Below are 23487 nucleotides of genomic sequence, written 5' to 3' on the forward strand. Positions count from 1 at the left end.
TTTAAAAGATGTGCCACTTATAGTTCGCTACTACGGGTTTTGCGTAGTACAAGGTATATACATCCACCCATCATAATTTTAGTTCTGTAATAGGTATTTGTTTAAAATATGTGTCCTTCACAAAGTTGTCCCCTGTTAACAGATCTTTAGTACAGTTACAGACGTATTTCTTTTTCACATCCATCCGTTTTCTTACCGTTTGGGGAGCCTGTTGGGGGATTTGTTTTTTTATATTTGGAGTCCTAATCATATCTACGCTTATATAAATCCTGCTATGATTCCTCGGTTTGTAGGGGAAATCCGTCAAAAACAAACCTTGCTGGTTAGCAAGTACTGCTTAACAAGTACGGTTATTGAGTTTACCCTGGTTGCTTTTGCTGATATTGGGCATTTCTGAGGGACACTGAAGTTTCCAGGTGTAATATAGAAACAAATGTTTTGCATGAGCAGAAATATTTACAGTAAGAGCTGTTATTTCCTATTTAATTAGAGCATACTTTTCTCTTAAAGCCCGTCGGGACAGTATTGTGCTAGTTTCAGGAACGAAGAGTGTCCTAAGGCGTGTTCTTTCCACAGAAAGCGGCTGTGGAGCGATGAATCTATTTTCCAGCTCGAGTTTACGCCCTTGTTTAGTTCTGTTGAATTCACTGTTCTAATGTTTGCGCATCTGTCTCCTTTATTGTACAGCGCCCTGAGATGACACTTTACAAACAGAAGTATATTAAATAGTTATTTTTTAAACAGTTGGCGTAGGTAGCTGCGTCAACATACGCAGGAAAGCACACAATGTTTTCAAAAGAGTGGTGATTTTGGGATCACAACTCGAAGTGTCGCTATGGATCGCATTGGTGGTTCAGTGGTAGAATTCTCGCCTGCCACGCGGGAGGCCCGGGTTCGATTCCCGGCCAATGCATCACAACTCATTTTGCTTTCAGTTTTTTTGTACGAAATGAACCAGTTTGTCTTCACAAATCGCAGAACAATCATTTAAATTTTAGCCCTTAATATTCTTAGCTGTTTTTATTATCGTTTTGTCAATTTTGGAGTGGTGGCTGAATATAAAGATAATGCATAATTAGCGGCATATCTAATAAAATCAATGATGAAGAAATTTAAATTATTTTATACAATTCAGTTATTCAATGTATTATAAATGAATTATTGTTATCGTGGAGAGAAAAAGGATGTGAAAGTAGTGCATTGAATATTTGCTGTTAAAATTAAGAATTTTCACCGAGTGTTATTTCTGGGTACAAGTCGCAGAGTGTCATAAACGCCGCAAGGCGGCAGTGTTGTTCTTGTTAGGCATCTGGATGCCGCTCAGCCAATCAGATTCGTTTTTCAATACTCGTGGCCCGCGGCCTGGTTGATCCAATACCCTTTCCGATTGTTCAGCGCCCTTCCTCTCCATGGAAACGAAGAATCATACTTTAACTTGCGTTTGGAATTAATCACGACGTTAATCAATTAATAGTGCTTACTGTTGCTTCATTTTCGCAATCGCTTGTGTTTCTCCGGTACTGAGGCGGAGAAGTTAAACACGTTAACGCCCGTACTTCAGTCCCTCATATCGCCACACATGAAGACTTTTCGCTAATCCCCCCCGATTAATCCGATCTCTGCCGAGACGAAATTAAGTTACCGTACTGTATATTTTCAACACAGCGGGAGGGACGTTTATTACAAACTAGGAAATATGGAATTAAATTTGAATCGCGTCGATTACCTTCAGGTAAGAATGTAGCGCCTTTGCTCCTGATTTCCGATTTACCAGTTGGTAGCAGTGATGCAAGTAGGTTTAATGTGTTGTGTCCGTCTTGGGGTAGCGGTCTGTTCTCCACTTTACTAATTCCTGAGATACTAGTTAACATTAGATTCTTATCATCCCCAACTTTTTCCTTTCCTGTCTACTATATTAAAACGTATTTCATTCCCCCTTCAATTCCCGAAATATATCTGTTTTTTCGTTGTTGTTTAGATGAACACAAAGAAAAACTAACGAGATATGGCTGTACATCAGGTTTCAGGGTGAACGTTTAGTTGAGTTTTAGTTTTAGTTCCCCGGTTTCTCGCGGTACCGATAATACAGTTATTTTGCTGAATTACAATCTGTTCGTGGTATGTCGCTCTTTATTGTGTTAGTCTCCCGTGTTCTCTACCTTTTTTCCTGCTGAGTTCTTTATCAAAGGGAAATTGGTTTCAATTTTAAAATGAGCTTTCAACTCCTAAAAACGTTGCAATTTGCAATAGACATCACCCTTCTTTAAATTTCTGAGGTTGAGAAAGTTCCTCATCAAGAAATGGTACCAAATGACCCTGTACATAGAGAAATAATATAGTAAAAGTCTTTTTTAACGAGTTGAGGAGAGATAGCATAAAGTATTGTATGCTGGAGTTGCTGGAACAATAGCCTTGAAAGCAGCTATTTTTAAAATCAAAGTCTGAGTTCAAGAATGAATAAACAAATGTCTGAATAATCAATGAGATCAATTAAAGGTGTCAGCACCAGTGATCACCAACTCAGTTGGAATGAAAACTCAGACCTGGAGTCTCACAGGACCAGGGCTAGGAACCACTGAATTATATTATGAGGTTGTTGATTAATCAACTATAATTATATTGCAGGAGGGATTCCTATGCATTGTACTCTAAAGAGATTCTGTCTTCAAGGATATTATTTTTCTGTAAGAAAGTCACTCTGTTCTACTATGGAGTAGTAATATAAAGTATCAGTTACTGTATATTTTCTGCAACACTTTTAGGCTGCCTAATAACAACATACAGTATGCTAAGCTCCTTGTTATAAAGTATTGCAGTCTCTTGCCAATGTAATGGAAACCTTTTGCAGGTTGGAGTAACGTCACAGAAGACAATGAGGCTCCTTCCAGCACTGGGACGCAAAGCAACACAAAAGGTGGTGTCTTCCTAGATTAGGAATATTTTTAAAGACTTAATACTATTCTTTCTTGATAGAAATCCGTGGACATTCTTTGTGCTCTGTAACAAAACAGATTTTCCAAATTAAAATGTCTGAACATAAACGTCAAATATACACAAAGAAATACTCCCAAAATATTTTCAGAATATGGTATATGCTGCTATCCTCACGTTTGGACTTGAAAATAGATGTATGGAAAGGAACAAGTAAAAAGGTTTATTCCATGCTGAAAAGAGATGAAAGAAAACACAACGTTTCAGCCGTGGAGAAGAAGGCTGAAGAGGAGCCTGAAGAAGGCTAAACGTTGTTTTCTTTCTTCTCTTTTCAGCATGGAATAAACCTATTACTTGTTCCTTTGCAGCCTATGCGTGCTGATGCAGCTACCCACCTGATTGATGTACTGTATGTAGTACAAAGTCTTAAATATTTTCTGCAAATACATTATTTATTATTGTTTGTTAGAATTATTCACTTAATTTCTCTTTAATCTTTGAAGGTTGTTGTTGCAGATCAGGACGGTGTCATAACTTGTTTTGGGATGAAAAAAGGGGATGCAGTTGTGAGTATTTCACACCATTCATTGAATCCTGTGCTAATTGAACTGCTTCAGTAATCCTAAGTACTCCCAAACTAATGAATGTTTTTCTCTGATTTCTAACGAGCCTGATGTCACCTGTATTTATAAAACATGTTTATAACATTTGTTTTTATCATATTCCCCCTGTCCTAGACTACCCTGTATTCAGTATTCTAAAGAACATGATAGTATGTATTCTGTATATGTAACAGCATTTGGTTATAAAATCTATTTTGATAGAAGTAGTTAATGTGTTGATGGATTTATGTGTTTTGACATTATTGCTCTATTACAGATTCATTGCCGCTGTATTCCTTGAATTGCCTTGATAAGAATTATTAATAACTGCCATGGTTCTAATTTATTTTAATCTTTTCTGACCAAGTAGCATGAAAGCTTCGAAATCTTCATATTACAGGTGTTATATGGAGTGCTCACAGAAAGTGGCTGACATCTGATTTTCTGAAATAATATTAAACCGCACATGAGTGCAAGTACCCAAGTGAAGTGTTGTGGAATGGAAATGATGTTTGCATTCCTGTTTGCTTTGCTAAACTTCCATACAGCAAAACATGACTTGCACTTGTACCAAATGCTTTCTTGCAGTGCAAAAGCTTCCAGTTCATGTCAAAAGTGTATGGACAGCTATAAAGGCTGTAAAAAAGCCAGCAGCCATATCAGTCTGCAACTCACAACTGGCAGCCCACTGAAGCTCAGCAGGTGTGAGCCTGGCCAGTACCTGAATGAGAGACCTCCTGGGAAAAACTAAGGTTGCTGCTGGAAGAGGTGTTAGTGGGGCCAGCAGGGGGCGATCAACCTGCGATCCATGTGGGTCCTAATGCCCCAGTATAGTGCTGGAGACACTATACTGTAAAAAGGTGCTGTCTTTTGGATGAGACGGAAAACTGAAGTCATTAAAAATCCCAGGGTGTTTCTCGGAAAGAGTAGGGGTGTAACCCCGGCGTCCTGGCCAAATTTTCCATCTGCCCTTACCAATCATAGCCTGCTAATAATCCCCATCTATGAACTGGCTTCATTACTCTGCTCTCCTCCCCACTGATAGCTGATGTGTGGTTAGTGTACTGGTGCACTATGGCTGCCATCGCATCATCCAGGTGGGGCTGCACACTGGTGGTGGTGGAGGGGATCCCCATTACCTGTAAAATGCTTTGAGTGGAGTGTCCAGAAAAGCGCTATTTAAGTGTAAGCAATTATTATTATTATTATTACTTTTATTATTATTATTTTTATTATTATTATTACTTTTATTATTATTATTATTATTATTATTATTATTATAATTATTATTAAAATAACAGCTGTAGGACATATCTTAATTCTTAATTTGTTATGATGCCCCCGTGACACCTAAACTAAAATAGAAGGTGCAGAGCCATTCTAGTGGTCCAGCAAGGAGGGAGTCAAGGTTATACAGCCGGACAATTGACTTTGTTACATTTGATCATCAGCTGTTTATGTGATTGGACTGAGATGACATTGCTTGTGTTTCAGCCGGTGTTCAAGACCCTGCCAGGCCAGAAGATCTCCAGGCTGGAACTTGGCGGGGCATTAGGAACACCGCAGGAGAAGATTTTTGTTGCTGCAGGGTCAGAGGTTCGAGGATTCACAAAGAAAGGCAAACAGTTCCTTTCATTTGAAGCTAACCTTACGGAAAGCATCAAGGCCATGTATGCATCATTTCTGACTGGGTTATAATAACTTACTGAATGTGTTTGAGGCTGTAGTTAAGTTTTAATCTCCTTTAAAAGGTGAAAGGCTTTTTCAGTATGTTGTGTAAGAGTTCATTAAAAATGTCTTTATAATTTCATCAACAAGGTTTTAAGATTACTTTGAATAAAGGCAGCAGTCTTTATTTTAATGCTTTTAAAGTTGAACAATTTATTAAAGGACAATATTTATTCAAGGGCATTTTTCCAATAATTTTTCCATAGCAGTATTGTATACATATTACCACCATGTTTTAGATAATAGATTCTAACTGTTCTCTCATAAATTAAGATATGAGAGGATCTTAATATTCAGAAGATAATATGAATAATAGAACTTGTTAGCACATTTTCATTGGATACTTTATTTTATTTATTTGATATATTTATTTTGTTTAGCACACAGATGCATAGAGACTTTGCAAGTCATATTTATCTGAAGTGAATAAGGAAAGTCTTTTAATGACAGAGTGATTCATTTTACAACAAGACTCATTTCCCATCAACTTGTACTGAAGCCATGTACAGTATACTGAGTATCAAGGATAATCGGGAAATACGTTTTGTGATTAACAACACTTCACTTCACTTGTAACCATCTGAAAGATTAAATATACTTACACTTGGGAATATTTTAAATTGCTTTTTAAAAATCTTGTGTCTCATCTCAGCCAGTTGATCTGAATGTGTCAGTAGTGATAGGCATTATCTTTAGACAGAAGCTTTGGCACAGCCCTGTAGTTTTAAATTCTAGATCAGCAAACATTGCATTATTCCTGGAATCGGAAACCGCCATGTTCAGAGTCCCATTCATATTGAGGTGTCTTCTTAAAAATTAGTTAATTAGCCATACTAAACAAAACAACAAAAAAACAATCTCTAAAACATACAAAAAGCTTGCTCAGAACTCATAAAATGAGATTTTTTTGGTCACATTTTAACAGTTAACCTGCTGTCACAACTGGCATCATGTTACATATTTTGAGAGCTGTTTCAATTGAAGAAAGTTCAAATTAAACAACTGTGGGTACAGAGCTGTTTTCATTATGTAGCTTGGTGGAAAATGATAATGATTTACAGTAAAAAAAGCATCAAACATTGTTTCACTTAAGTATCAAATACATACGTTAGGTCAGATGTGCAAAAAATGTAGATGTCTGTGGTAAATATAAGTAGCTTATTAAAGTGTGTTTATTTGAAGACTAAGGAAAAGATGTGGTAATTTCATTCAGAGTAATACAGTAAGATGATCACACCTTTTCACAGTGTTCTGAATAACAGCTACTCTACAGTGCATCTAAAGTTTGTTTTCCACCTCTTGAAATATTATATATTCTAATATCTTTAACGATACTGCCTTTAGTATTAGCAAAACAGACAAAGGAGATTAGAAAATGTTTAAGTTTCTCCAAGAAATTTTGCATTCTGATAAGGATTTTGCAGTATTTTCAAGAAGCAGACTTTATTCGTTAAAGAAGCTGTCACCTCAAAAACAGCAAAAACTAGATTTTTCTGTCTGTATATAATTGTCTAAATATATGCATTGCAGTGTACAATGTTAATATTTAAGAGTGCCTTTTGCTGAATATTTCATTGTACCATACAATTAAATGTGGTTTACTTTAATGTTCTTCCTGACATTACATTTTCAGGTATGTGTCAGGAGCAGATCTCTTTGTGTGTGCAAGCTATATTTATAACCATTACTGCGACTGCAAAGATCAGGATTACTACCTGTCGGGGGACAAGATCAATGACATTGTCTGCCTACCAGTGGAGAATCTGGGACGAATCACTCCAGTGCTGGCCTGTCAAGACAGAGTCCTCAGGGTGCTACAGGTAAATTAGCTCTGTTCTTCACACTGCAACTTCAATAGGATTCTTCAAGGTGCAGTTCTTAAATGCTTAGTGTGCCTGTGTTTTAAAAAAAGTCCAAACTTTTTTAATAATATTTATAATATTTTATTTATTGATTTATATGTAACATTTAATTTTGTATTCACATATGTTCATATTTTTTGTATTAATACATTTCCATATATCCCCACTTTGTGTGCTTTGCATGACTTTAAATTATTTTGATCATGTCACCCTGCAACTCACAACTGGCAGCCCACAGAAGCTCAGGAGGTGTGAGCCTGGTCAGTACCTGGATACCTCCTGGGAAAACTAAGGTTGCTGCTGGAAGAGGTGTTAGTGGGGCCAGTAGGGGGCGCTCAACCTGTGGTCTATGTTGGTCCTTCTGTCCTAGTATAGTGACTGGGACTGCAAAAGGCGCCGTCTTATCGGATGATATGTAAAACCAAAAAAATTGGTGTCCTGGTCACATTTTCCATTGGCCTTTACCAATCATGGCCTCCTAATAATCCCCATCTATGAATTGGCTTCATCACTCTGTTCTCCTCCCCACTGATAGCTGATGTGTGGTGAACGTACTGGCACACTATGGCTGCTGTCGCATCATCTATGTGGATGGTAGGGAAGGGTGTCCCCATTACCTGTAAGGCGCTTTGAGTGCGCTATATAAGTGTAAGGAATTATTATTATCACAAGTTTGCTGCGTGTGTTTCATACCTGTAGGGATCAGACCTCATGTACGACATTGAGGTTCCTGGACCTGCCTCTGTTTTAGAGTTGAACAACAGAGATGGAGGTATGTGATTTATATGCAGGTTTTTCCCCAATTGTAATCTAACAAATGGAGCAAAAACAGTTTGATAATGAGCCACTACAGATATGTTTTGAAGAAAGGAGTCAAATTAAAAAAGTTGGATTACGATGAACAAGGCAACATTATTAAAAGAAAATTCTCACTTTGTTTACCTACTGTAAAATATAACATTTATGTCTATGAATTCTTGTTTAATAAGTTGTGAAAGTGAAATTTGTAATACAAAATATAAAGTCCTCTACTCGTTCATCATTGCTTACAATTTATAATACTTGTAATCTATAATTTAGGAAGCCAAGGTGGAGAAATTCTTTATGGGACATCCGATGGAAAGCTGGGACTTCTCAGGCTCACTGATACCTCGCCAGTTCACATATGGGAAGTGGCTAATGAAAAGAAAAGAGGAGGTACTGTATGTGGTGTACACCTAGTTTGTGTTCTATAATTTAGGAACCCATGGCAGATTTCAGGGTGTATGTCATTTCCTGCTTTATTCTTTATCAGGAAAATGCAACTTTAAATAATTTGCAAAATCACTGTGGGTGTAACCTTCAAATCACACAGTACAGGTACAGTCATCAAGCTAACCATTAATTGACATGAAATATTTAACAGTTGAATTTATTGTTAGTACATAATCAGTTATGTTTTAAAGTATTCAAATTTTAATTTTGGAAGTGGTTTGGGCATTAAATGAATATGAGTACTAGAATTGTAGTAGAAGGTTTTCAGATCATTGTCCAAAAAGAACAGTGTCTTAACAAAAATGAAATGTGGGTGTTTTTTTATTCACTAGGTGTTTTGTGCATTGATTCATTTGACATTATTGGTGATGGGGTAAAGGAGATCCTTGTTGGCAGAGATGATGGAACAGTAGAAGTTTATGGGCTTGACAGTTCCAATGAGCCTGTACTGCGCTTTGAACATGTGAGTTTAAATTGAAAAAATTGCAGTCTTGATTTCTGTCTGGCATTTTGCTTAAACTCCTAGAGCCATTTCATGCACTAGCATAGAAATGCAGGTAACTCAGTTGTATATCATCATATAATGTCAGTCCTGTTGTGTAAGTATCTGAGTTTTTAAAGCATGGTGTTGAATATTACAGCCGAGAGTGATATTTCTAAATCTGGCAAGATTTTGATTTGATGGACCTTATCCAAGGTATGTCTAATCACCAATAAGAATAAAAGAGAACAACCAGCTTATTTAAAAAAAACTTAATCTAACATTTTAGACCAAAAATAATTGCTTGCTATTTCAAGTCAGATTCAGAAAATCTGTTTCTCATAAATATACTGTACAACCTTTCTCATATTTATAAATATTTTCTGTATTCTACACATATTCTTTAAAAAATGTAAATAAAAAGTGTTTATTTAATTAATTTAACCTATAACTACACAAGGTTGGAATCCAGTTGGTTACACATTTTTTGCTCTCTCCCACCTTTATATTTATTCTTTAAAAATCAAAGACCCTGTCAGAGAGTGTCACATCTATCCAGGGTGGGTGTGTTGGAAAAGAGTCTTTTGAGGAGGTCCTGACAGCAACATACACAGGTAATAGCTGCAGACACCTGGGGATGCTTGTGCTGTGCAGAATACGCACAGTATTATAATGCTACTGACTGATGGGTGCAAAGGGTATGTGCTGCAATTTTAATCATTTTTAAGAAATCCAGATGGGTGAAAGTTAGTTCTCTAAAAGTGTCTGGACTGGAATCTAGTGTCAGAGGATCTCATAAAGCAGTGCAGCTAACACACTTAGTCTGTGTTAGTTCTCTATGGCATCTTTAAGATTGTGGCAGTCCACCCTTAAAACTGTGCAGTGCAGGAGGACCTACTTGCATGAAGCCCTTGTACTATGGAGAATTCTGGAGCCTGGGCTGAGGTTTGGCCAACACTGGTGTAATCAAATACCCTCTCTGCCTATAATGGTCCATTGCATACTTTACTTGCCTGCCCTGTTTGTCTAAACCTTAATGCAGCTTGAACTGATGGCTTAGGTTACTGCTTCCTCCTGAGAACTCCCACTTTCATTCCACCACTGGCTTCTCAGAGAATGAACTTGCCAGTGGAAGCTAAAACTATACAGTATGTATAACCTATTTCCCTAGTCTTCCCAACCCTGAGGTAAAGTACAGAACTTTCTCTGTGACTCACTTCAATGCTGAATCTTAAACTAAACCAACCACATACCCATACCCAGTGTAACAGAGGTTGCAAAAAGCTAAACGACAAAAAAAAACAGAAGATAATGCAGACATCTACATCTGTGTACCTACACCAGAGGCTTCAGGGGCTGAGGGAGTCACGAGTATTAATGTGGAGTGTGTGGATCAAGGTTGCTTGAAGTAATGACTGCAGTGGGCAACAACTACTAGAATTAGTGGGATGAATCTAATACCAGTGTTCAAATTACCTGTACATATTCTTGAGAAGTATTAGACATAGAACTGACAAGTAGATATCCAGTACTACTAATAATTAAGTTTTGGTAAGAATACTCAATAAAAATATAATTGCAGAATCATTATATACTTAAGATTTATGTTCTTTATTTTTTTCTAAGTCTAAAGATACATTTGCAATGATAGTTTTACAACAGCACACTTTAATTTTGCATTTATTCTTTAAGGAAGATACATGCAGGCTCAGAATGTTTCAGAAAACCATTAGTGGTGACAATTGACTGAGTCATACTTAAATATGTAAGCTTAATACTACTGCATTTTGTCAATGTAAAGTATATTTCTTATTGAGAATCAAAATTCCCAAATTTTGCATATACATTGTTCCTTTTTATTACAAGGTATTTACAAAATTCTTTTTCTGAGTGCTTTGTGTTGATCATTAGGGTGGCTGACTGGACTCACCTCTGAACCACAGCATAAGGAAGCAGGACCTGGAGAGGAGATCAAGATGAGTCGTGAGACGCAGAACAAAATCGCAGCTCTGAGGTACTCTGATAATTGTAACTTATTGTGACTAGAGCTATGTGCACAATTTATTTTCTTTAATTTGGAATACCATGGAACTTAAAACAGAAACATGCATCAAAAACATCTGAGTTATCAAATGTCTGTTCTGAGAATGGTTTTCCTGTTGTTGCGCTGGGCTCAGGTTGAGCTTGGGAAAAAAAAAATGTCAATAACTCAACAATGTCTTCTAATTCTTCTTCCGTCTGAAGATTCTTGTAAGATTTCTTGTGGGAGATTTGATGTGTTTAAAACCAACATTCATGCGTGGGTAAGAGTCACATGCTCCACGTGTTCTAGGGATAAGCCAGAATGGAGGGTAGGGTGAAAAAACGTGCATTTCAAAAACAGCCATGAACAAAGCTGGAATTAAATAAAATGCCTAGGCAATCTAAGGAAGAAAGGTTTTCCACACTTCACCTAGGATTCTTATGTATTGTAACGAATGCAGAGGAATTGTACATAATACTTGATTTCATATGTTACTAGTAACATCATCAGTAAATCTTCTTTTCCACATCCCAACTCATAGCTACAGATCTTGTGACCTCACACAGGAGAGATTGAGGAAGTATACGCAGACTCCTCCAACCTTCCCTCTTTCAAGCCATTCGGCTTTTCACATGTCACAGGCAACAAAGCCCCAGAACGGAGGCTCAGTGCCAGCTGAAGGAGAGGCATGGCACTCGCCTGTAGCACTGCAAACTTTTTGGCATCCAGGTGGCCACAGGGGTCGCCGTATTAGCTGACAGGCAATGAAACCCAGGCCAATTATCCTGCTCTTGGTGGCTCATGGTGCCCCAGTGCTTGGGAAAACCTGGTGACAACTGGGTAATGGTATGACCCAGCCTCAAACCTGTTACACCTGGATCATAAAGCTGATCCTTTGGTCAGCCCTTCTAGCTTGTCTGTTACAATACATATTCCTGTTTTATTGGTATGATGTTGAAACTTCAGCTATGATTTCTTGTAGCATGTATTCATATTTGTTAAAAAGCTGTAGTTCTTTTTTTTAAATATAGCTTCTTCAAACTAAGTGAAAATTTGTTGTACTTATTAGTGGAAACTGGTTTTAGGATTTTACATACAGTACATGCATGTATACTAAATGTAAAACATCAAACCCTATCAATGCTCCAACCCGGCTTGTCTCCAACTCATATTAGGGCGGAGCTAGAGCAACTGCAGATTAAAGTCCTGCAGGAACGTGAGAAATACCAGCAGTCCTCCCAGTCCAGTAAAGCGGTCTCTGCTGTCCCAGTCTTCAGCATCAATGACAAATTCACCCTGTGTCAGGATGACGCCAGCTACAGTCTCACCCTGGAGGTGCAGACAGCCATTGACAATGTGCTTTTGCAGGTATAAAACGTTTGACAATTTGCTTTTGCAGGCATACAAAAAATCGTATTCAAACATATCTTTCAGGTCAGTAGGAGTAAGCACTATGTAATTACTCTCATAATAAGAGGAGCTGATAATTATGCATTATTTTCATTAGCTCTTCCTTAAATGTTTTTTGAATAGACAAAAAGATGTTATGGAGTATAATGGCTATTTTTTTGGTTAAGTGACTGACTTTATAGTTGAAAACAACCTAACTTAATACTTCCATAAAACTGGATGTGGTCAGACCATATATGACTTTGCAACAGGATTAAAGAAATCTTTTTTTTTTTACTCTCACAGAGTGATGTTCCCATTGACCTGCTGGATGTGGATAAAAATTCTGCAGTAGTCAGTTTCAGTGAATGTGATTCTGAGGTAAAAATTTGGCTCATAACTACGACGAGGGAGTTGTAACTTTTGTTTAAACCAGTAGTTTGCTCTGTGCGTGTTTATGTAATGCGGAAAAGCAATTAATTATTAAGAAAAATGTATAGTGTTGTGTTTATTTGCCTATCTATGTGCAAAGGAAAGCTTTAGCTGTTTCAACTGTGAAAATCATCAGGCCCTCCCTGAATCTAGCCATGATATACTGTACTTACACCTAATCAAGGGCCAAACTAGTCAAATAACAACAATGGGAAAAACATTAGAGCTAATCAAGTGAAAGAGGAAAAACATAACTGCATAACATGAAACGAGCTGCAGAAAAAGTAACTTCTCATTAACATGGAAGAGTCATCAGTCATTAGCTCCCACATCCCTTGCTTCTGCAGTGGAAATGGTTTCACCACAGCCTATCCCTGTGGTGGCCTTGCATGACCTTTCTGTCATGTGCTGGGCAAACCAGTTGAAGTTCTCACTTTAAAACATAAATGTGGCATGAGAGCTATCATGAACATGATTATTCTTACTTCTGAAAGCCCTAGACGGTTGGGGAGTTATGGGTTTAGGTCCTCCCAGTGCAGGCCAGCTATTTGTATTCTTGAGTGCAATACTTTATTCCAGTGACTGTGGTCAACTCATGTATACATGAACGCAAGATTTTTCGTCAGGCTAGCCTGCAATGGACTACAATCCAGTCCTGGGCAGTTTTTTCTTCTTACATGACTAGAAACTAGAGCATAGTTTGCAATGTCAGGTATTAAAAATCATTAGTTTATTTGCCTCATTTAATTATCGTGTTAAATGTTGTTTTTATATGGGTGAAAAATAGAATCATTCTCATCTATGCATAATTAGTTTCTTGGCTATAATTGTATTGTTTCAGTGGAATATGATAAATACCTTTCTTCATTTTAATGTCCTGTTTGTCAGCCAAATGGTAACTTCCTCCTTGCTACGTATAGATGCCAAGCAAATACCACAAGACTTGAACTTAAGGTAAGTATTTTCCATTTTCTGTATATTTCATTAAGACATATCTCCCTTTAAAATGCATTAAGCACTCCCTGTGACATAACTAAATCTTAGTGCAGAAGATTTACTCATTTCCTCTTTGTTATATGATGTTTATGCATTATGTATAGGTGTAATTATTCAAGTATATCTTAATAATGACTATTGTACACTTCATATAACTCATTAAACCTTAATTGGATCAAATTAACACTTCTACCAGGTGAAGACCTATTTGTCACTTAAGAAGATGTACTGTACTCTACTTCCTTAATAACCAGGCTGCAAGCAACACAGCATATTGAAACTACAATACTGAAGTATTTTAGAATCAATTGGAAGCCAATTGGAAGAATAGCACAATCTTGTATATCCGCTGTAGTTAACATTCTTACTGGTGCATTTTGAACCAAGTGAAGCTCAGGCAGTTATAAATCATGAAGACCAGCAAACAAATTAATAGTTGGGTAGTATAAAAAGTTTAAATTAACACCTGAGTGTATCGAACAGATGAAATGAGTGCAAGTTTGCTATTGTACGTCAAATGAAAGGTGGTTTTATAGCTGAATTAATATAGATACTTAAGAATACTTTTAGTTATTATTAGAGTCGGGAAATCAGAAAATAACCATCCAAAAAGAGGAAATATGACTAGACTTCCCCTGCCTAAATAATTGTTTTAACACATTTTTTTTAACTTTGCTCCCAATATATGCATATGCTTAAACATGTTCAGGTGGGGAGCTGTGTCAGCATGCGTAGGCTGCAAAGGAACAAGTAATAGGTTTATTCCATGCTGAAAAGAGAAGAAAGAAAACAATGTTTCGGCCGTGGAGGAGGTCTTCTTTGGTCCCATGAAATGGGGGGACTATGTATAAAAAGGGCTGTGATTCCTATGTGGTTCACCCAATATAGACATAGATACCCTTGAATTAAAGCTGACATTCTGCACTTTAACCTCATAGTAATTGTTTCATTTCCAATCCAATGTGCAGGAGTACAGAGCCAAAAAAGCACAAATTGTGTCACTGTCCAAATTCTTATGGACTGCACTGTATGTTAACATCACCATGCTACGTTTATGCTTCTCTTTTTTTACTACAAAGCAAATGAAAGATGATGTATATGTTTCAAATTTATAGTTGTTGTAAATGAAGATTTCATTCCAAACTTCGTAAGCACACCAATGTGAAATCTTCCAATAGCTTCTAATAGAAGAGTATTTTATATTAAAAAATTTGGGGGACTTGTAATGTTCATTAGCCTGTGCCTTTTAATAATATATTTTCAGTTTTAAAAAATTAACTTTGCAAGTTTGCACAATTTCATAACTCAAAGTACGAATTGTCAGGTTTTTGAGGAATTAATGTAGCCTTCAGGTTTTTAAATTCTTTATAGGACAGCTTTAGTGTAGATTATACATTTTATTGAATTTTCTATTAATATTTGATTTAATTGTAGCTTCTTTCTGCTTAGGGTTTTTGTGTTGAGGTTTCTGATGAATACTAAGTGATGTGTTATTAGGAATTTTTCATTGTATTTCACAAGGTCGGAATTCTGCAGTTAATGTTTTTACTGTTTCAGATACGAGTCCAAAATCTGTGCTTTGTGCTATCAAATGTTTTGTTAATATTACTTTAAACTTCAGATCCGATCCATTGAAGGCCAGTATGGGACTTTGCAAGCATATGTAACTCCACGTCTACAACCAAAAACCTGCCAGGTCCGTCGATATCAAATTAAGCCCCTGTCCCTTCACCAAAGAACTCATACCATTGATCATGACAGGTGAGAATCATCATTGTTCAATGGAAAAAAACAGTACCAAAAGGACAATTGAATGGGTTCTTTACATTTTCTATTATAGGGCTTCATTATAAATACAGAGTTTTTTTTAGTTGTCTTTCTGGCCCCTTCTGAGCTTATGTTATCTTTCGCCTTGTTATCTTTATTGATAATTTTATTTATACCTGACAAAAGTGCCATAGTAATGGATATTTTATATTTCATAACACTTGTATTCAGTGTTTATTTTAATTTAGAGTACGCATGAATACTGAATATTAACCTTCCTTTAACAATTTATTTAAAATGTTGCACGTAAGTGCAATAGTGATTGGTATAATTGTAAAATGATTCTGGAATTGCAGTCACATAAATGGGTATAAGTTTAAAGCATTATTGATTAAAATAAGGAATGGACGTCCTACATTACAGCCATTCCAAGGGCTTACTCTTTGACTGGCTTTTCCCTTGTCTCTTCTGTACAGGCCTATGAACACACTCACTCTCACTGGACAGTTCAGCTTTGCCGAGATTCATTCCTGGGTTGTTTTCTGTCTTCCTGAAGTTCCTGAAAAGACGCCAGCAGGGGACAGTGTTACTTTCGACTTTCAGAACACTTTCCTTGACACACAACTTGAATGTACATACAGGTACTGCAGCAGAAATGTGTAATCCAAAATCATTTGTGTTGAAGACGTAACTAAATTAAAACCACATCCTAATAACAAATCCAGTGCTAAATTAAAAAAGACATGCTAACAGCATCAAATCAAAATGAAAAGTAACATAAAGGTAAACTGATGTCTAACAAACACCTAAGGAAATTTAAGTAAATCCTATTAGAGGTTAACAGTTCTATATAAGTATTTTTCTAAACAGATATGACCTTAGAATACAGACTTCAAACAGAATGTACTGGTCATATTAACATATAGTTGCCAAACCTGAACCCCGGTTTGTCCAACTGACACACTGTATTATCTGAAGTATACTGAAGGATTTAATATTCTTGCACAATTAAAACCTGAATGGCAAATGTACAGTATACTGTGTGTACAATTTTCTTGTCAACATTTCTGTATTTTTTCCTATTAATGTCACTTCCTTTTCTATAATTCTTTTAAATAAACCAGATCTAGCATAATTGTCATCAAACACTGTAAAACGTTAATTTGTTCCATGTGTTGATTTCCTTCTAGTAAATGTGAGGCCAACTTCAAGTCGGACAACATCTCCACAATATCCATTCTCAAGGATGTCCTTTCCAAAGAAGCAACCAAAAGAAAAATTAACCTCAATATTTCCTATGGTATATTTGATAGTCTTATTATCAGTAAGTGTCTTAATTCTTCTAATTAAATGCTTCAACTTCTAATATCGTTTTGTGACATTTGCAGATATTAATGAAGAATCTGTAAACCACACTTTAAAGATGATCCATCCAAAGCTGGAATACCAGTTGCTTCTAGCCAAAAAGGTCCAGCTAATTGATGCTTTAAAAGTAAGTGTTAATACCAAAATATAAATGTTTTTATGGTAATTGTGGTTAACTGATCATAGTGTATTAGGGGACATCTTGACCACTTTGGTATCTTTAAAAGGTTTACCTTAGGCTGTCAACAGGAAAACAAGACCGTGGCTGCTTATTAAATGATAGCAGCTGCTTATGAAGGACAAGCTAGATTTGTTTTTTAGCTTCAGTGACATATGTCCTTGAAGGATGATTTTTTTATTAATCGAGGTATCGTTTAAGAATTGCTTCTGGAGAACAACGTTTTAATTAAATATGAGCATCATCCTGCTAAATAAAGCCCTGTTCGTCATACTCCAAACTTCTTTCTAATTCTTACTCCACCCCTAACCTCCTTCACAGCTTCACACCACCACATGTCCCCTTCTAACATAGCCCAAAGCATATGCTTGTGTTCTCTCTCAAACTTTCATACTTGAAACTAGCATTGCATTGTTTCTCCTTCAGCAACAAACTCGAACAGTTCACGCCAACCTTCACTCCCAACTATTTCTGTGGAACTTTCAGAGAAAATCCAGACCACACAAGTCTCTCCTCCTGTATCTCATTACACCTAATTACAAACCACACACATTTGTGCCTTCAGATGGCTGTATGGGTCACCATCACAATGGTCAAAAAAGAAGAAAAAGCTTCCTAAAAGGCTGTACTAAAACATCCCTACTCCCCTCTAACAAAAACAAATAATGTTCTCACCAAAACCTAAAATAAGTGGTTTTCACTCCTGCCTTTCAACTCCTACTGCAAAATTTAACATCTCTATTGAAGCTCCTACTCTGCAGCTTTCCCACAACAACAACCTATGAATACTAAAGTAAAAGCAAGACAGGCTGGTAAAATGCTGTATAACCATTCATTGCCACTGTCACAGATCCGTTTTGATCCCTAATCTGCATGGATCATTTTTAATATATGCACAATTTTCCTTGGTAATTAAAAATTGGGATTAACCAGAACAATTATCTTGTACTTTCATGAATAGAACCTTAAGAATTTTAAGTAGTATTTTTTAGCAGCTCTTCATGTCAGTAATTTTAAGTTATTTGACAGTATTCCATGTTGAGCACAGAAATTTAGACACCTTCCATATTAAAATTATATTAATTATTAATATTATCATATTAAGGATGATCATTTGAATCAAGTCTTGTGTGGTACCAAGTTGCTATATACTGTATATGTGTGATTGTGTGTAATCCATTCTCTGCTTTGTTTTGTTGCATTTGTAACATTTAAAGTGCTCTTAAGATAAGATATAGAATAAGATAATGCTTCGTATTAGTACTTTGCTGTTTTCGATTAACCTTTAAATATGGGTTGGTCATTTAGGTTTTGAAATCAGATATTTAGGTATTTTTTTTTATAACAGATTGGAATTGGATTTTAATTAAGTGTTGTCATTTTACCTGCAGGAGCTACAGGTCCATGAGGGAAATGTGGACTTTCTCATCCCAGAGTACCGCAGTATTCTAGAAGAGGCCAGTCGCCTTCTTGAGGAGTACAAAAAACAGCCAGCACATTTAGAAAGGCTGTATGGTAAGTTTTTGGGAGAAATCAAAATAGGAAATATGCAACTCTAAAATCATCCAAATTCCATTAATGTCAACTATTATCGTAAGCACTTCCTGTTACAGCAAGATTGTAAACCTCCTTTCCTATTTAGTCCTTGGAGAAAAAATTCTAATATGCTGTGGCTTTTGTAGATTTCTAGAAGTACTTAGTAAGTACGGTTTGATTATTTTTTGGCAGTTTTTTTTTTTAATTTAGAACCGACAATTATTTTTGGCACCTTTCTGGTTTGAAGTAGCCTGTTATGTGTTTTTCACATCTTACCTCACTGGTACACACCCCTCAGCTACACACAGGGGAGAATGTGAAAGTGCAGGCAGAGTCCTTTGACCTGTCCTCCTCAGAGCCATTCGTCTTTCAACACAGCACATGCAGCACAGCCCCATCCCAGAGGTTCATTAAGCGACTGGAGGAGAGCTGTGTCCCTCAGCCACTGCACCACATGCCTGCAAGTCATGGCTGAGCTCCCACATCCCTGGACGCTGCTCAGCCAGTTGTACGGTGCTTCTTGGGGAATCCCTCTTCCAGGCAGCGCGTGACATGATACATGCTTGAAACCATGATCACAGAGCTTTACCAGCCATTTTTAGCTTTTAAGTGCCACAGTGGTGGCTAAGTATCTGTGCCTGTGGCTGGAAGGTTGCTGGTTCAAATCCCGCGGCCGGCAGAGGAATCCTACTCTGTTGGGCCCCTGAGCAAGGCCCTTAACCCCAGCTGCTCCAGGTGGCTGTATAAATGGCTGACCCTGCGCTCTGACCCCAAGCTTCTCTCTCCCCGTCTGTGCCTGTGTGTCTCATGGAGAGCAAGCTGGGGTATGCAGAAAGACAAATTCCTAATACAAGAGATTGTATATGGCTAGTAAAGTGATCTTATCTCTTATCTCAATGCTTAAAATGCAACAGAAAAGACAAGTATCTAATTATCCAAAAGGAAAATGTATTTTCTACTTATCGTGGAAATAATTCTTTAGGGTAGTTATTGGATGTTATGTTATGTTCTCTACCATGCTTTTTAATTTCAGCAGTTGTTTTCATGTTATAATCTTGACTGACATGTTATAATATGTTTAATTTTAAAAATGTATTAAAAAACATACTAGTGTCACTGCAGGAATAAAGAAAATCTAACTTTTTCTACAGTTCCGTATACAGTATTACATTTAAATGTTAATGGGTTTTTTTTGCAGGTATGATTACGGATCTCTTCATTGACAAATTCAAATTTAAAGGACAGAATGTCAAGACTAAAGTACCATTGCTGCTTGAAATCTTGGACAACTATGAACTGAATTCTTTAGTGGAATTTTTTGATTCAGCATAATACTGAGATGTAAACAAATCATTGAAGTTTCATCCAGTGTGGTATGTTTTTCCTAAGAAGCTACAGTAACATTTTTTAAATTTTGTGTTGTATTTTTAAGAAATGTTATTTGGAAATACAAGGGAAGTTATTGTTTCAGTTTTCAAAATATCATAATTTTCCCTGATACTTTCATACATTTTAACTCTGTAAAATTGATGTATTTATAAATGATATGTACAATAGTTGAAATGTAGTAATATGCATAGAAATTATATGGAGTGGTGTTCTTAGCAAGTACGGAGTTGGTGTTGCAATGAACAGTTCATACAAATATTTCTTCTGACTTATCATTCACATCTATTCCAAATACTTGAGCTGTATAGTGAATATAAGAATTTGATTTTCTAAATATATGTTAATGTTAATATTTTTCTATGTTAAATAATTCCAGATTAATTTATGTATACAGTTACCTTACTCTCATTGGGGCATATAACATTTGTGAAATAATCTTAAATAAACTTAATTATAAATGTTTAATTGTCAGTTTGAGTTATTCTATTAAATGAACAGTCCTGCTCAGGATAAATTAAGTACCTTTCAATGAAGAGCTGCAAACTATATGTCTGTCACTCAATAGTCTTGTGAATACACAGAAATGTTGTGATATGCTGAAGATTTAAGTGATTTTTCAAGATGAAATGTAGGTTATAATCAGGTGGGATGCTCTTGGTGATCAGGGGGGCATTTTAATATTGGATCTGCTGAATTAACACCTGGTGCAGAGCAACCCAGGGAAATTAATGAAAGTGCTTTCCTGCATTGAATTGTCTGCCTCCCAGGCTTTACAGGAGGAATAATTCAATCTTGATTGCAGCACAAAAGTGATTTGCAGGTACTTTAATGGTTTGGTGATGTAAATGCAAGGATATTTTAAATGTAGGCAATCTGTGATAGTGAAGAACCAGTGTCAAATAATTACTCCATAGGGATCATACAGACTTTTTCAGGAATACTATGTTAAGAAGAAGTAGCATTAAAATTGGCTATTTGATGTTCATTAGGTACAACTTCCATTAACACCATTAAAGATACATTATGTGCGTGAGTGATGTGTTTGTTTTTTTTGCAAGAAAAATATTATCTGTACTGTATCTGTAGCATAGGATCTTTGTGAATGTGTTGATTTAATGCATAGCTTTAAATTAACTACTAGTAGTATATATGTAAACTTGAAGAAGGCTCCTGAAGAAGGCTCCACGGCCGAAACGTTGTGTTCTCTTTCTTCTTTTTTTCAGCATGGAATAAACCTATTACTTGTTCCTTATGTGTAAACTACTATGTTTATATGTAAACATACTGTATACTATGGTAAACTAGACATAACATTTAATGTTTTTTTTAAGCCCAAGGATATTGTTTGTATTCACATACTAACCCTGGCTGCCAGCAATTAGTATATCAAAATAAATCATACAAACACCTGTTTTTTTCAAAGGTTCTTCTTCTGTTCCTGTTGTTAGGATGTTAAAAATTGCTTTCCAAGGAACGTTTTAATACATTTATTAAAAACTCCATGTAGTATTCCACATTTCCAAAGGTGTATTAATTCCTCCATTTTCGAACCACTTTATCCGATACAACCTTGCGAGGGTTCCAGAGCCTACCCTGGCAAGCAGCAGGCTCAAGGCAGAAAACACCCTGGACAGCATTGCAAGACACACAGAGACACACACGCGCTCGCACCTAGACTAGTTTCTTTAGAAGCTAATTAACCTATTAGTATGTCTTTGAACTATGGGAGGAAACCCCTGCAAACACATTTAAACTCCAAACAAAAAAACACCCCAGGAATTGCCCCCAGGGACCCAGCGCTGTGAGGTAGCAATGCTAACCACTGTACAGCCATGTTGTCCATGTGTATCAATACACAAGGGTTCAATTAATAAAACCTAAAATGTAAGAACCTAATTTTGAGGTGGCAAAAAAGCATCCGTATTATTTGTAACCACAAATTCATATCAGATTACTCTGAAATCCTAAATAATAATAAGTCTTACATCCCCTAAAACATCCTTAAGGGGATAAAATCACTTCTTCAGATCTAACTAAACACCCCAGGTTAACATCAGAAGTTAAGGTACTTATGTGCTAAGTTGAGTAGCTTTTTTGTACTTTTGTGGCTGATCTTGGAATTAATGTGATCAGTTAACTGGAACAATAGCATCTTAATTTGCTAATCCATCTTGGTGACTCCAATCAACAAGTCTACATTGCAGACAAATTAAGGCAATAATTAAGAGGTTACAGAGCCAAATCGTTTCACAGTTCTGGTTTGCAGTAATCAGAAAATGTGCCCTGGCTGTATTTAACATTTCAACTAATCCATCTTATATTTAAAATTTGAATTTGTATCATGGAAAATTCTGAAATTAAAACAGTTTAGGATTTAAAGTGGAACAGTGTATACCAATTATTGCTGTTATTACTACAGTTTATGTTTAGTTTTGTGGAAAGTGACTTTTAAAAATGATCCATTACTGTTCAAACTTGCAATTGAGGTAAATTGCAGCACATTGATTTTGTGTTACTTTACATAGCAACTAGGAGTAAGTAAAGATTTAACTCCACACTAAGAAGCAGAAAGAAGACATCGTTTCGGCTGTTGATCCTTGTTCGGGTGTATAAAGCACAGGAGGACAAAGGACTGGGAAGGTGAGAAAGAGTGCAAACGAAGGGAGGTCTGGGGGAGAGGTGTGAAAACCTGAAATCTGTAAATGAATGGAGAAATTCTAAAAAGACGAGGTTTGAGGAGAATCTTGGCTTCTCGTGTTTTTCTGTAGTAGGAGTCCCGAGGCCCCTGTAAAAAGAACTGTCAGTGAAATGAGAAACTATTGTGCTGGAGAGATCTTTGAGCCTCACTGCTCTGAACGGTATTTATAATACTTGTGTTTGTTGTAGAAAATATGTAATCAGGCCAGAAAAGAGGAACTTGATACATTCAGGGACGTAAAGGAATGACATACACTGACAGGCTGAAGGACCTTGAACAAAGAAGACCATGGGGGGACCTCACATAAAGATTTAAAATCCCCAAAGACATTGACAGGCCAACATCTTCAGCATGAACCAGAGGACACACCAGGAAACTATGTGGAATTGTATTTAAAACTGAGAACAGGGGACACTTCTATACCCAGGGGGTGGTGGGTGTGTGGAACAAGCTACCCAGCAATGTTGTTGAAGTTGTTTTCTTCTGATGTTCTTGGATCAATTAAGTACCAAACAGGCTAGATTGGCTAATGGCCTCTTCTCATTTCCACGCTTTTAAAAAAATTCTCCTGTACAAAGTAACTATACACACTTCATGGAAAATAACTGATGCCAAACCCTAAGTGAATCCTTCATTTTCCAACCTTTCTTTTTTTATTTTTGGAGTTATGATACAATTACATTTCATTTACATATAACAGAGATACATAAACACAAAATAAAATATAGCCTTTTTGTCCTTTTGAATAGTACAATATTGGACATTCTCAGTTTGCACATATCCACATTCAAAATGAATGGTAAACTGGACTTTCAAAAACCTTGGACTAATGCTGCACGTTGTAGACAACGTGGCC

General features: G+C 36.5%; 1 protein-coding gene and 1 non-coding gene across 3 annotated transcripts; both read left to right on the plus strand.

Annotated features, from left to right (window-relative positions):
* Window positions 1-842: 842 nt before the first annotated feature.
* On the plus strand, window positions 843-913 carry trnag-gcc (transfer RNA glycine (anticodon GCC)). The gene has a single exon. It is a non-coding gene; the product is annotated as a tRNA-Gly (tRNA).
* Window positions 914-1363: 450 nt separating this feature from the next.
* Window positions 1364-20393, plus strand: bbs7 (Bardet-Biedl syndrome 7). Of its 2 annotated transcripts, XM_006629167.3 has the most exons (19): window positions 1364-1732; window positions 2849-2914; window positions 3435-3497; window positions 5028-5203; window positions 6895-7081; window positions 7823-7895; window positions 8204-8320; window positions 8710-8840; window positions 9388-9472; window positions 10770-10872; window positions 12057-12249; window positions 12577-12651; window positions 13591-13656; window positions 15320-15459; window positions 15942-16106; window positions 16656-16765; window positions 16854-16957; window positions 18400-18523; window positions 19743-20393. In XM_006629167.3, exons 1-19 carry the CDS (start codon window positions 1697-1699, stop codon window positions 19874-19876), a joined length of 2148 nt encoding a protein of 715 aa, XP_006629230.1. In that variant the 5' UTR covers window positions 1364-1696; the 3' UTR covers window positions 19877-20393. The 2 variants fall into 2 exon arrangements, with proteins under 2 accessions (XP_006629230.1, XP_015199467.1); XM_015343981.2 differs by lacking the exons at window positions 16854-16957; window positions 19743-20393 and having other exon boundaries at window positions 16656-16789; window positions 18400-18516.
* Window positions 20394-23487: the final 3094 nt, after the last annotated feature.

This window comes from Lepisosteus oculatus, chromosome 1 (genome assembly GCF_040954835.1).
Source record: "Lepisosteus oculatus isolate fLepOcu1 chromosome 1, fLepOcu1.hap2, whole genome shotgun sequence".
Taxonomy (NCBI): Eukaryota; Metazoa; Chordata; class Actinopteri; order Semionotiformes; family Lepisosteidae; genus Lepisosteus; species Lepisosteus oculatus.

Bases quoted from the DNA above. Each gene is read 5' to 3' on its own strand.
- bbs7 (XM_006629167.3), top strand. From the start codon at position 1,697: ATGGAATTAAATTTGAATCGCGTCGATTACCTTCAG. The intron at 12,250-12,576 runs GTATAAAACGTT...TTACTCTCACAG, and splicing joins TTGACAATGTGCTTTTGCAG to AGTGATGTTCCCATTGACCT. The intron at 18,524-19,742 runs GTAAGTTTTTGG...TTTTTTTTGCAG, and splicing joins ACATTTAGAAAGGCTGTATG to GTATGATTACGGATCTCTTC.